A 15276-nucleotide genomic window follows, 5' to 3' on the forward strand; every position below is an offset into this window, starting at 1 on the left:
CCATACATATGTGAATCTACTTTCCAGATTATCTTCTGTTGCATTAGTGCATTTCTTTTAGCTCTTTTATTTATTTATTTATTTATTTATTTATTTGTTTGTTTGTTTGTTTATTTGGTACTAGGGATCGAACTCGGGTCCTTGAGCTTACAAGGCAGGCGGCAGAACCACTGAGCTAAATCCCCAGCCCTTACTCTTTTATTAATTTAACTGATTTCTTCAGTATCCCATTTTTCAGATTTTCTTATCTTTTTTCATATGTTTATTCTTTTCATATGAAATTTAAGATTATTGGGTCTAATCTTTTTCTATTGAATTTTTGTTTGGTTTATATTGAATTTATAAATTGATTTAGGAAATACTTAACATTGTGTCTTTCAATAAATTATGCCTTTTAATTATTTAAGTATTATTTGTGTCAGTCAGTACAAACATAAGATTTATTTTATGTAGTTTCTGAACATTACTTAAGTTCTCGTAAACATATTTTTAACATTTTCTTCTTTAGAAGAAGGATTAGGGTATAGCTGACTGGTAGAGTGCTTGCTTGGCATGCAGAAGCCCCTTGGTTTAATCATTAGCGCAACAAAGAAAACCTGAAATACTGGAGGGAAAGATGGAGGATGATTTTATTTATTTAATCTAGGTGCGAGAAGGCTTTCCAACTGTGATACAAAGTCTGGTGGTTGTACAGCCTACTACTAGAGACATCCCAATAAGTTAAGAACAAGACATTTTTCATATTTTTTACTGGAGGTCTTAATGAATGTAGCAAAATAAGAAAAAGGAATAAAGATAATGGCCTGGCGGCAAAGCTATTATTAATTACAGATTATATGATTGCTTCCTGGCGGTAAAAGATGATTAGTTTTAGATGAAAATCTGATGACAGATTAGCTTTGGGAACGGGAACTGATTGGAATAGGTACAGGGCCTAGAGAAAGACTTTTTATTTTATACTTTTTTATATTTACATAATCTGAATGCATTATATAGCCTGCATATTTAATGAAAATGTAACGTCAGATTTCATATTAAAGTAAAAATTGAATAAAGTTACTGTATTCATCTTGTGTCAAACAGAAGTGCTTTACATTTTAAGAAATTTAGCATCTGTTTTGCGTAAGAAAGGAAGAATGCTATTCTCACATTGCAGCTTTACTTATAAATAAATTATCAAATGACCTTAAACCATGTTGCTTTAGATTCAGTAATTCTATCTTTGGCATTTTAGCATAAGGAAATAATTTGAGGCCATAGGCTAAGATATATCTTAAGTGAAAACATGAGCTCTGTGAAACGATTCTTTCAGTAGGTCACATATTCCAGTTCCATATTGAATACTTTAATTTATTAGTTTATTCCTTACTTTTATTGTAAAAATTTCAACATGGTTTGCAAGCTTTGTTTCTAATAATTGCAATCCACTAGAATTTTACAAGTTCTTTGAATATATCTATTAAAAAAGATTTTCAGTGGGTTTTGAACAAAATACAAACTAAGGTATAGATAATTCATTATCTAAACAGTTTAATGTGGTTATAGGACTCTTAAGTTGATTTAATGTATAAACCTTCAAAAGTTTATCATACATGTCTAAAATCCCTTTGCCGGTGATTAGCAAGAGAGAAAATTTGTCTCTTGCTTGTTTGCAGTGGTTCATTATCAAAGTAATTTAATATGATTATAGGACACTTAGGTTAATTTACCATGTAAATTATCAAAAGTTTATCAGACATCTAAAAAATCCTATTGCCGATGGTCAGCTGAGAGAGATTTTTTGCCATATTTGTTTTGTTTATTGATATTTGTTGCAAATTTTTGGTTATTCATGCTATCTGTGTGTATAGAAAAATACACGTTTAAATATACCTTAGTTTTTGATCAGTTGAAAAGTTATTAGATTTGTAGCAGAAATTATGATCTGCTTGTTTATTGGTATTTCATCATCTTTCCATAATTGGTTGAAAAATTTCTGTCCTTTGTAATTGTCTATTTTGCTCTTGAGGGTTTTCTCATTTTTTTCAATGTTTTAGAATATATGTAAATGTCAGATTTAGTTTTTAAATTCTTCTTGTGAGGCTGTATTTAAAAGCTGAAAACCTTGTTTACAATTTAGTATTTTGAAAAGCGTTTGAGTGTACTGTGAATAAAACTTTTGTTTGTGACTTTTGGCCAGAAAGTTTTTATAGGGAGTGGTAAACAGTTGGAATTCCTAGGCTTTGTATTTGTATTTGACCGCATTATAATAAATTCACTATTCTGAAACCTAGCTAATTATTCTAAATAGTATGTTTTAATCTAAAACATTATGTTATATTCCTTAAAATCCCCCATGACACTTCATTACAATTAAAATTAAAATTCTGAAATTTTATTGTGGGCCAAGGAATTGTTTGGCAAATACCTAGCTCGCTTACCTCATCCTGTATAATTGATTTTCTCTGATTTCCTGAGCTCTTGCCTTGGTAGCCTACCTTCCTTTCCTCTGGGGCCATTGCTTCTTTTGTTTCCTCTACTGGGAATTTTCTTCGAGATCTGTTCATCAGTAGCTCCTTCTCATTATTCAAGTTTTGGTTCAAATTGTGTCATTTCAGAAACAGTTTCTATGAATATAATAAACAAAGAGAAAGCACTTCCAGTGCACTTTCTACCCTTGAATGTAGTACAGTATTCTGTTTTTCTGTTTATTTTTCTTTATCATAATTATCAGTATGTAAATGATCTGTTATGAGTAGAAATATACATTGTGTTTACCATTGTCTCTCCCACAGCACAGCATTAGTATTTCTGACATGAATGACTGTCTTACATAGTTAATATATCCATATTCCTTCTTTGATTTTGACTTCTAGCTTTTAAAAATACTTGCTAGTCATATTTACATTCCATTATTTCAAAGACACTGTAAAAATAGAAGTGAAGGGATTTTAAACAAGCAGGTGATATGTCCTGGTAATAATTTTAATGTTTTTTCAACACCTATCACTGAAATACAGCATTTTGAGTTGGCAGTATACAAGTGGCTATGAGAAAAAAGAATTATATTTTTACTTTCTTTCAAAAGCAAGAAAAGACCTAGAGAATGGTTTAGCATTCTAGAATAATCCATAAATTCCACTGCTTGAATAGTTAGACTTCCATTTCTAATCATGGAATAGCTGTTATCAGATTGTCTTTCTACCAAATGCAATCATAGCACCTAGACAAAATAAATAAAGCTAAATAGTTTGAAGGCAGCTCAGGACCTGAGGGGTTGTGGTATCCAGAGAAGATTGTCTCCATTTAAATTTTGGCTTTTCCCCTGAACATTCTAGAGTGTGGTGCAGGGAAGTAGCCAAATTTTGGGGGGTAGAGAAGCCAAATGGTCAGATGTTAGGATTGCTGAAGTGACATAAATTTCCCTCAAGTCACTTATAATTCTATAACTGTATATGTATGAGGTATAACTCACATCAAGCAGATAATTTCAGAAGCCTAAAAAGCTAAGGAAAAAATTTAACAGCCACATCATACTGAGGAGACAAGAGTCTTAGTTCATTGTACCAAAGTGAAGGAACCTTGGTAAACTCTCTGGCTTTCAGTTATGATCACATACGGCCTATTTATTTATTTATTTATTTATTTTTTCCTCATTGAGTTTATTGGTACATTTTAGGTATACAGTACAGTTACATTCATTGTTGGGATCTTGTACCTCTACATGACAGGTCTTGGTTCTCATTTTTTCCCCTTGTCCCTGCCCTCCCTTCACCCCCTCGTTCCCTCCGCATTTACAAACATTTTATTTCCATTTTTTCATTTTCTCATATTTTTTTCTTTTCCCTTATTACCTTTCCCCTACCTTAGCCCCTTTCTTCTTATTTCACATTGTCCATTATATCATTAGGATCTTATGTACTATTATAGTTTTTCACACCAGAGAAACTATTTGGTATTTACACATGTGTGACTTATTTATTTCACTTAGGAGTATATCCTCAATATGTATCCATTTTCCTATGAATGAATCTAATTTCTCATTCTTTATGACTAATATTCCATTTTATAGAAAAACCAGAGCCCATTTGCCCATCAGTTGGAAACTGGATAAAGATGTGGTTTTTCTGCAAAGGGCCTATTTAAAAGTAGGGGTATATCTAAAATAGAATAACCTTATCAAAGCATGAAACCAAGGTAATCTGCTTGTACTTGATCAGTGTATTAAGAGAGATGTAACTTTCTTAAAAGATAACATCATTTAGTGACTCCCAGTTTTTCATTTTATATGGTTATGCTTCAAATAAAAAATTACAGGGGGCCAGGGACTTAGCTCTGTGGTTCCGCCGCCTGGCTTGCAAAATGCACGGTCCCAAGTTCGATCCCAGGTACCAAAAAAACCAAACCAAAACGAAACAGACAAACCGAAAAATTACAGGGAAGGCTAAAAAAAAATAGGAACATACCACCGATATCATATCTACACAAATGAAATGTGCACAAATTATTCTTTGCAGAAGTCTCATAATAAGGAAACATTGGAAAAACTCCAGAGACCATCAAATAGGGGATTGATTAAATAAGTCATTTCTCTTTGTATAATGTGGTAGATTTTACACAAGCTTTACCAGTCTTCAGGGCAGGACAGTTCATTATTATTATATGATAATGTTCTGAACATGATAGGACATTTTACAGCTTTGAACCTGGCACAGTAACTGCATGTTGCATCTTCAGATTTTGAGACAAGGTCCTGTATTGTGCCCTTACACATTTTCAGGTGGCCCTGGGATAAGGTGTATTCCAACTGAGAAACATTAGTGTCATGGAATTCTGTGCGGCTGTAAAAGAAACAAAGTCCCTAATGTGCATCACAAGGGTAAAATGCCAGGCACAGTATAGTTAGTACAGTTTGTTATGTTTTAAGAAAGGAGAATAATGATATACATTTGGATTGCTTATGTATGCTTAAAAATCATGAAGCAATGTGTAAGAAGCCAAAGAAAGTGATTGTGGAGCCACTTAGTGTGAAGTTAGATGAACACACTGTACTTTTAGGTATATAAAATACTGACCTTTAGGTCTGGGGATTTAGATCAGTGGTTCCGCCGCCTACCTTGCAAGCACAAGGACCCGAGTTCAATCCCCAGTACCCCCCCCAAATACTGACTTTTAAAACATGAAGGTTTTACCTGTCATATTTTTTAATAGTCAAATTTTTAGATATAAATAAACTTATGTTGGATATAATACTTTATAAGAGATTATTTAGAATTTACAAGGTCATTAAACATTTAAAAATTCTTTTCCAAATCTTGTCTCCTCTTTTCCTTTATTCAGTGGTGTAGGGCGAAACTGGGGCTGGGCATCTGCAGGTAGCAGCATTCTGGCTGAATTTGGTACACTACACATGGAGTTTGTCCACCTCAGCTACTTGACAGGGGACCTGATTTACTACAAAAAGGTTAGTTCTTTTTTTTTCTTTTTCTTTGTTTTTTATAGAAACAGTAAAGTTTTCCCAAAGACTTGAATGATAGTTAAATACTTATCTGGCTCTGGCCTTTTTTTCTTTTTAATTATCCTAAGAAATAGCTACCCCCTGTAAAATGTGTTTAAAATATCTATTATTATTATTATTTGAGAGATTATAGTCACTATTAAGTTTCTTAAAAATTTCATTTTCATTTCTGTTCAGCATTGAGCTGAATCTCCTAACCAGCTTGGTAAGACAAGAAAAACAAAATGTGAATAAAAGGTTTAAGAATTGAAAAGGAAGAAAGGAAATACTAACTATTCACAGATGATACAATTTTCTACCTAATACATTTGAGGCAGTGTACTTCAGCCTTGCACACGCTAAGCTTGTGCCCCATTACGGAGCTGTATCCCAGTCCCGATAGTCCACATTTAAACGAAAAAAAAAATTTTTTACATTAAAGATCAATATATACATTAAAAATCAGCAATTCTCTCCAACAACTGTGAAAGGTAAGAAGGATCATTTTATAAAAATTTACCTTATGTGGTAGCAACACAAGGTTTTAAGATCCCACAAATCAACAAAAATAAAGTTCAAAACTTTATTAAATAACTTGAAGAAAACCTCCATAAATAAGAGTAAAATCACAGGCTGATGGTGAATATGTTTCTGGACTAGAAGTAATGTACTGAGAAATAAGCATATGACAGTTGAATGAGAAATCTCACAGACACGCTATGTATGTACCTGCAAACGGAGTGAAGAAAGGAATGAATGACAGATTCTAAGCCCAGCCAATCTCATCTGGCTAGAGAGAAGCAAAAGCTAAAAAAACATATATACATCTCGACTGTACTTGTCTTTTAAAGTACATGACAACCTTCTTGTGAATAAATAGCTAGGTCAAGAAAAATAGTAAAGAGCAGTTTATCAAATAAAAAGAACAAGTATTTAATTTATAAAAAGATTTACCTGAAATAAAAGGAAGGAAAGTAAAATATAGTAGCCAAAAAAAAAAAAAAATGCTTATCATAAAATAGCAATCAGAAAATCCTGAGCAAACATCACAGTACGAAAGAACATAAGCCCTCCTTCCTGACAAAAAGACCAGTGTTCAACACAGTGTGATGTGCTATCAGTGACAAAGCATAAGATAAAATTATAAGCAAGATAAAGCCCCAAATGGCAGTACAAAGAAAGTCATTTTGCAGATAAAGGATTTAGAAGACCAAATTGAGAAAAGCTAGTAAATATATAGAAATACATTAAAAAAGAAATGGTAGATAAGGAAGAGAAACAGGAAATTCAGTGTTATATATAATTTTAGATTCAAATGATAATTTTCTTATTTTTCATAACATTCAGAACTTTCTGAAACTGGTTCATGCAGTTATTCATTTTTAACTTGTTGTACATAGTATAAATCTCAGGATGGAATGCAGGAAATATAGATAGCATTTCTGAGCTCATTTATAAAACCAAATCCGACCAAATGAAAGATGATAGGAAACATTGTGGTAAAAGGATTTGTATTGTGCTGAAGTCCAGAAAAGTGAAAGATGTATAAGGTCCTGACAAAGAAAGAGCTTTTCCAAGTCCCTTATACCAGCCAGGTTACCTACCAAATATAAATATGACAGTTTCAGACAAATGAAAAAGAGTACAAAGAATAGAACACTTTTATTGATGTATTAACCTAAACACCCACATCCCAGAGCACTTGCTAAATTCAACCAGTATAGAGATGAATCCAAAATATTCCTGGGAGGATCTTTCACCTCTTACTATATTTTGTAAATTTTTTCCCTACTTAACCTCAGAGAGACCTTTCAGAAATTTAGGAATATGTATTATGGAGACAGTATTTAAAATTAAACAACTTGATTTTACTTCATTTAGTTTTTTCATTCATTAAATTTAAATTAATATTTTCTTGTAAAATTGCTGTTTTTTTCTATAAAATTACTTCTCTTCTCATTAAATATTTCTGGAATGACATTTATCACTGACTGCTATTTTCAAATAGTAGAATGTTGGGATTTAAAATTATTTCACTGTGGTGAATTGTTTCTCACTGGCAGAGCCCTTGCTTAGCAAGGGCAAAGCTCTGGTTCTAATCGCCAGCAATATAAAAACAAACAAAAATAAACAGGTCCTTTTCTTTGTATTGCTTTTATTCTTGTTTTATTTTTAAATAATGATCCTTTGTCATCTTATTTAAAATAATAAGTCATTGAAAGAATAGAACCCTTTCTGAACCACCACACACAGAAAGGGCAGGGGGTGAGTATAGGTTCTCAGGAAAAATATAGAACCTAGACTAATATCAAGTGTTGGTGACATTTCTTTTTGTTAATTGATTCTTAATTTTACTTTGTTGAGGTCATGCATATTCGGAAACTACTTCAGAAAATGGATCGTCCAAATGGTCTTTATCCAAATTATTTGAACCCAAGAACTGGGCGCTGGGGTCAATGTGAGTATTGCTAGTACCACTGATCTTTTGTTGAAAGGTTATTTACCCCAAAACTGCTTGTTGTAATGAAAGATACACCATGAAATTATAAACCTTTAGTTCATGTCAAACTCTGTGATGTACAAGCACTATTTATTACCTTTGGCAAGTTTCTCATCTCTTGTTATTTCAGTATTTTACTTGTAAAATGAAAACAATAATCTGTTTCACAGAAATATTTACTTTCATGTATTTTTATTTACTTTGTTAAAATACAGTGTGGCCGTTTAAAGGTTCTTACTTATTAATTAATCATATCTTTATGAAATAAGAGCACTGCATAAGATACATATTTATAGGAAGAGTCAGAAATACAAACGAACATGTTAAATGCCTAGGTAGGTAGGGAGCCCCTGCTCTTTGCTAGCCAGTGGCTAGCCGTTCCACTAAGAAGAAGATATTAGGGCATCCGTTATTTGTCAGTCTCTTTACCAAGTCCTTGGATAAAATGGGAGTTGGGGAAAGAATGTGCATAAGGCTTTACCTGAATTTCGAGAGCTCCCAGAATGGAAGGACAGGAAGAAATACTTAGAAGTATTTGGGATATAATGTGATAAACATAGTAGAGGAATATACCAATCATAATGTAAAACTGCAGTAGGAGTGATTCCTGTGGCTGAGATGAAAGCATTTTGTTTGGGGGAAGACAATTTTTATTATGAAAGCCTTAGATTTATCTATAAAAGAATCGGCTTTTTAAAAATAATAACTGTTCAATGGAAATATGGAACTTAGAGAATTTTAGTAATTGTGGCTTTACCAGTATTGTTCTTTTAAAATGTAAGAGAACTAGAAGAGAAGTTGCAACTTTGCCCCCAGTAAAGCCTTTTTGAATTATTTTTCAGACAAAAAAATCATAATGTAGCAGTAAAAAAAGAAACAAGCATAAAATCTTGTATATTGAAAATATTGCTAAATTTTCCACTGAGGAAAAACATGCCAGCTCGAATACCAAGAGCGATGACACACATGCCGTGGACTTGTTGTCTAGGCCCGTTTCCATCGTGTGGAAGGCCAGCAGAGTGGCCATACACAGTGTCCTTCACAGAGTAGATCTCAGTCTTTTGGTATTCCGTAAATACTTTTCCTTTCTCCTGAAATTCTTTATATGTAGCTCACTTTTTTCTTTATTTGAAAGGAAATTACAAGTAAAGGTTTAATGTCCAGACCGAATGGAACTATTTTCTACAAAAAATTCTGAGAGCTGCATTTCTAAAATATAAAAATTCAGTTTTCTCCTTCTGTATATGAGTAGATATCCATTTGGGGTGGATTCTGTTGTAAGTTTTTACCCCTTAGCTTTACAGTAAGGTTTAGAAATATTTTAACTTTGGAAAACATTACATTTAGTTCCTGCCTTATACCATATCCATTATATATTTTATATAGGCTACATATTTAAGTGTATAAGATGAAATCATAAAAATAGTTAAATATATACTGTAGTCAGGAAGCTTCAGTATTTTACTTGTAAAATGGAAACATTAATAACCTGTCTCACAAGAATATTTTCTTTCATGTATGTTTATTTACTTTGGCAAAACATAGGGTGGCAGTTTAAAGGGTTGTGCTTATTAATTATGTCTTCATGTAAATAAGAGCTTAATATAGATCCCAGTAATGAATATAACTGTACTGTACCTAGAATTAAGATGAAATCATAAAAATAGTTAAATATATACTGTAGTCAGGAAGCTTCAGTATTTTACTTGTAAAATGGAAACATTAATAACCTGTCTCACAAGAATATTTTCTTTCATGTATGTTTATTTACTTTGGCAAAACATAGGGTGGCAGTTTAAAGGGTTGTGCTTATTAATTATGTCTTCATGTAAATAAGAGCTTAATATAGATCCCAGTAATGAATATAACTGTACTGTATACCTAGAATGTACCAATAAACTCAATAAAAAGAAAAAAAAAAGAAGATCATCACCACATGTGGGCCTTTGGACCTCAAGAACTGTGAGCTTAAAAAAAAAAATTTCTTTATGAAATTAGAAAAAGAGCTTAATATAAATAAAGGAAAGCCTTTTTGAAGCATGTTACATCAAGCAGAAACAGAAAAGATGTCAGTTTTTACTTTATATAAATGTTAACTTTGTATTTTATAACAGTTAAAAGACAAGTTACAAAGTAATTAGATACTAAGTTACAGACTAATTACATACTTAGAAAAATATTCATATTCTTTCCGTACCAAGACATCTTAGATAGGAATGGTAGCACACTCCTGTAACCCCAGCACTAGGGAGGCTGAGGCAGGGGGATTGCCATGGGTTGAGGCCAGACTGAACAACATAGCACGACCTTGTCTCAGAAGAAAAAAGAAAACTCTTACAAGATTATAATAGATTGATTACTCCAGAAATTTTTAAAAAGTGAATTAAGAAAAGTTAATTAAAAACAAAACGTAAGTGGGCCATCAACAGATACTCATATTTGGCTATAATGATGATGTTAATGAAGATAAACGGTATGTGGAGACAATGTAATGTGATATCACCTCCTGCAAAGACTACTCCTAGCATGGACTGGTCCCTCTACCTATTTCATTGTGCCCAGAATTAGATTCATACAGGTTTGAAACAGGGATATGATTGTTTAACTTTTAAATTGGCAAAGAAGGGCCAGGGGTTTAGCTCAGTGGTTCTGCCACTTACCTTGCAAGCACAAGGTCCAGAGTTTGATCCCCAGGTACCAAAAAAAAAAATCTCAAAGAAAATTAACATCTCCTTGTGCCTAGTGTTTGTATTGAACTAAGAACTGGGCTGGGGACTTAGCTCAGTGGTTCCACCACCTGCCTCGCAAGCGCAAGGTCCTGAGTTTGATCTCTGGTACCAAAAAACAAAACAAAACAAAAAACAATAAAATACCCCCACTATGAACTAAGAACTAATTTCCTGCAGTTTATTGCAATGTAATTTTCAGAAGTGTGTGTGTTTGTGTGTGTGTGTGTGTGTGTGTGTGTAGAAAAGCTTATTTGCAGTATCCCAGAATTTGTTTATAATTTGGGTAAGTTGAAAACATTCTAAGCAGCTCTTGGCCCCCATTACTTTCTATCATGAGTAATATTTTTTGTATCAGTTGTCCAGTAGAATAGTCGCTGGCTACACATGGTTGTTGAGTACTTGAAATGTTACTAGTATGGCTTTGGAACCACATTTTTAATGTTACTTACTTTTAATTAATTTAAACAAATAGCATTTTGTAGATAATGCATTGCCATTAGATAATGCAATTTTTGAACATTAAATCTTTAAACATTTTGGATTAAAGAAAGATTATGGTCCCTCCCAATGTGATGTACTGTACAGCTACTCAAAGTTATGTCGTAGTGGGCTGGGGATTTAGCTCAGTGGTTTCACTGCCTGCCTCCCAAGCGAAAGGGCCCGAGTTCAATCCCTGGTACTAAAACAAACAAACAAAAAGTTATGTTGTAGAATACTTGACATCAATAAATACAAAAACTTACATTTTAGAAAGAGGAAGGACAAAAAGAGAACTTTTAAGAGTAGAAACCAAAATGTTATCTATGACTGTTAATACTTGTTTTTATTTTCTCTTTTTTGTTTACTTCATTCAAATTTGGTATTTGAACATTTGTTCCTTTTTGAAGTAAGATTAAAAACATTTCAAAATAAAAACCAGGATACTTTCTAAGATACTGAAAAAAATAAATCACAATTGAGAATTGCTAGCTTTAAAATGATATCATAAACTGAGTGTGGTGGTGCACGCCTATAATCCCAGCACTCAGGAGGCTGAGTCAGGAAGATCACTACAAGTTGATCCTGCCTGGGCTGCATAGTTAGTTCAAGGCTAGCCTGAACTACATAGTAAGACCTCGTCTCAAAACAAACAAACAAAAAAAACCCCACAACAATAAAAATGACAGATATCATTGAAAGCATCCTAATTTTTAAAAAGGTAACTCTCTTTACAAATAACAATTCAAAAAACTGAATAACCACATGGAAATGAGTAAGGCAAGTCCTTATTTTATACCTTTTATAAAAATGATCTCAGTTTATTTTTTGTTTATTTATTTATTATTTGTTTTATTTATTTATAAAAATAAATAAAAATTATCTCAAAATAGATAAAATATCCTAAATTTAAGAGTTCAAAGTGTAAAGTTCTTAGAACACATAAGATCAAATCTTTAAGACTGTATTTCGTCAGTAGAGTCTTCAGTATGATACCAAAGACACAGGAAATAATAGAAAAAATAGATTTGTTGAAAATGAAAAGCTTTTGTACATCAAAGGGTACTGTCATGGGAGTAGTAGCTCACAGAATGAGAGAGTATTTGTAAGTCACATACTGATGAGGGTACTCGGTATTTGAATAATATAAAGAACTTGCTGGATGTAGTAGTATACACCTATATTCCCAGCATTTTGGAGGCTGAGGCAGGAGGATTGCCACAAAGCTGAGGCTAGCCTGGGCTGCAGAATCAGTTCATGGCCAGTCTGAACTACAAAGTGAGAACCCTGTCTCAGAAAAACAAAAAAAATCCTACAACTCAATAACAGGAAGACAACACAACTGAAAAATGGACAAAGGACTTGAATAATTTTTTCTCCAAAGAAGATATATAAAATAAATACATTAAAATGCATAAATATCAGTAGTCACATACCATTTGACAGTTACTAATTTTGAGAATGTTAATAGAAAGAGCTGTTCATTGGTTTTGGCAGAGTTCTTTAAAATCCTAGGGAGCTGCTCCCCCCACCCCCCGATACCGCTTTAGCAGCTGCAGTCCCTACTAAACTGTTCAATTTGTTCTTTTTAATGTTTTTGTATATTTTATATGAGCGTCTGAAAAGTATATCAAATTCCATTTTTATTTTGGAGCATTATACATCTGTCATTTCTAAAAATAAACTGCAAAACAAACATTTCATTGAACTAAAATTTAACAATTCAGCTTTGGCTGTTATAATTAGAGTAATGATAACGTCTGACATGCACATAGCAATCCCAGAGAATAATTACTGGTAATTACTTTCAGGAAAAGTGCTTGGCAACAGATATAAAGTATATAGTAAGGAACCTAGATTTAAAGGCAAATCATTAGTTCTTTTTCTTTATTTTTTAACTTAACTTTTCTACTGTTTTTCTGCAATGCCTGGTTTATGCCACTTAATGATTACAGTGAAGAAAATATAGTAGGGAATCAACCATTACTTATTCACTGAAGTTTATATTGTGGAAAATAATGAGTATACTGTTTGGAGTTACAAGACTAATACTGGTTTTTCTGCTTAATAATTAGGTAAATTATTTCACTTATTCCACTGTTAATTCTCCTAGTTGAAACTGTTTAATAGGCTGATCCTGTGGGTCGTGTGTATAAGATAATGTGTTTGAAATGCCTCATATTCATTTTTATTCTAGATTCTCCTTAGAACACCTCAAGAAATAGCTTCTAATAGAAAGCTGAGATAGCTCATATGAATCATTGATATTTAACTGCTTTATAATGCATTATCAAATTCTGAATATCAGCAGGACCTTGGAGTCACATGGTTCATTGCATTTGACATGTAGGCAGTCATGGTAAATGGTTCAGTAAGAAAGTCAGACTACTGTAGTAGGTGATAAATTCCAGAGTTAGGTTACATCTTGGGCTCTGCACAGTCTTCTCTGGACCAGCTGCCAAGAAGAGCTGCAGTAGATTTGTCAGGCAGGACTGAGACTTTCATCCTATAAATCAGATAGCAATGACTACGTCTATAAACCCTGACAGTAATTCACAGGAAAAAACCATTTCCATAACCAATAATACCAAAAACTTGTTTTCCCCTGACTTCCCCATTTTATTTCAGCTTCTTTAAATATGTTTTTAAGTCTTGTTTTCTTTTCCACTCATTTGTTAATCCTATGTTAGATCTACAGCATATTCAGAAAAAGATGCATGAAACCAAAGTACAATTTTTTATTTTAATGACTCTTACTTGTATACAGGTTATATTGAGAATTCTTTGCTTGTTTCTCTGCTGATGTTTTATACTTTCAAAGAAACCTTCTGAACATGACCAATAGCTCTCAAGAATACTTTCTGCTATATAGTATACTGTATCACAGAAATACATATCTCAGTAAAGGTATTAGAAATAGAATGAGTGTTGAATTAGTGTTTTTTTAATTTTTATTTTATTTATTTATTTTATTTATTTATTTTGATATCTGGGATCTAACTCGGGAACCTTGTACTTGCGATGCAGGTGGGGGCACCACTGAGCTAAATCCCCGCTCCTTGAATTAGTATCTTTGTAGTCAAGGAGCTTCTACCATTTAAGCAATTATACAAGAAATTATGAATTAAAAAATGGGTTCTGTATGGGTTTGGGAGGTTTTACTTGGAACTGTACCATGTACTTGTTACTCTAAATCAAGGACTCCATTCAGAAAAAGTATTGGTGGTCACTCTAATAACTGTTACAGGTACTCTTTATTTTTTCGTGGCCCCATTTAATTAAGCTATATATTAAACTCCAGCCTTCTTTCCTATAGTAGCCTTCTCTTTACTCCCTCTGACTGTTTTGCAGTGCTGTTGGTATCCTTCTGGCAAATATTCCATATCTCTTGTTCCTGACGTGATTAATCCTTTTGAAGAGATAATTTGTATTTATTCATTTTTTTTCCTGTTTTTTTTTTTTGTTTGTTTGTTTGTTTGTTTTTCTGTTAATGCATTTCATTCTGGGCTCTGCTCCTCACTGCTCCACAAAAAGTTATTTCTTCTATGGCCCAGTAACTTTATAGACTAGTCCAAAAATATAGTGTTTCTTCTGCTTGCCGTAGCAGCACATATACCAGAAACACAGTGTTTTCATTAGCTAATGATGTGTAGTAAATCAGTGTGAAACCATAGTGGTTTAAAACAACTTATCATTTCTCTGGAATTTGCAGGTTGTCTGAGTGCTTCTGCTGATAAAGCGTGGCTCTGCTGATCTTACCCAGTCTTCTTTACATGTCTGCAGTTAGCTGTTAGGTTGCTTGGAGACTGAATGATTAGCATGGCCCTGTGTGAGAGGACTCAGCTGTCCTCATGTGGTTGCTCTTTGTCACGATGCACTGTGTTTCTTTACGTAGCTGTATCAGAGTGCTGCAGAAAGAAGCAGGGCATTCAAGGCTTCTTGAGGCCTAGGCTGGAAATGACATAAGGTTACTTTTTACCACCTTCAGTTAAACAAAGCAAGAGACAAGACCCATTGTCTAATTTTAAAGATTAGAAATTTGTTTTGTATTCTTCATGCAGCTTCTTAAATGTTAATATTCCTAGAGATTCCTA

The 15276-nt window shown here is 33.0% G+C and overlaps 1 protein-coding gene across 1 annotated transcript in view; it reads left to right on the plus strand.

Moving 5' to 3' along the window:
• The window catches only part of Man1a2 (mannosidase alpha class 1A member 2), a 119401-nt gene that overhangs the window by 71117 nt on the left and 33008 nt on the right, over window positions 1-15276 (plus strand). The window contains exons 7-8 of the mRNA XM_010631188.3: window positions 5320-5443; window positions 7841-7934. Of these exons, the coding sequence (XP_010629490.1) occupies window positions 5320-5443; window positions 7841-7934 (218 nt within the window). The remainder of the gene's footprint in view (window positions 1-5319; window positions 5444-7840; window positions 7935-15276) is intronic.

The sequence above is a fragment of the Fukomys damarensis genome, unplaced genomic scaffold (assembly GCF_012274545.1).
Source record: "Fukomys damarensis isolate Sample0158 unplaced genomic scaffold, DMR_v1.0_HiC HiC_scaffold_33, whole genome shotgun sequence".
NCBI lineage: Eukaryota > Metazoa > Chordata > Mammalia > Rodentia > Bathyergidae > Fukomys > Fukomys damarensis.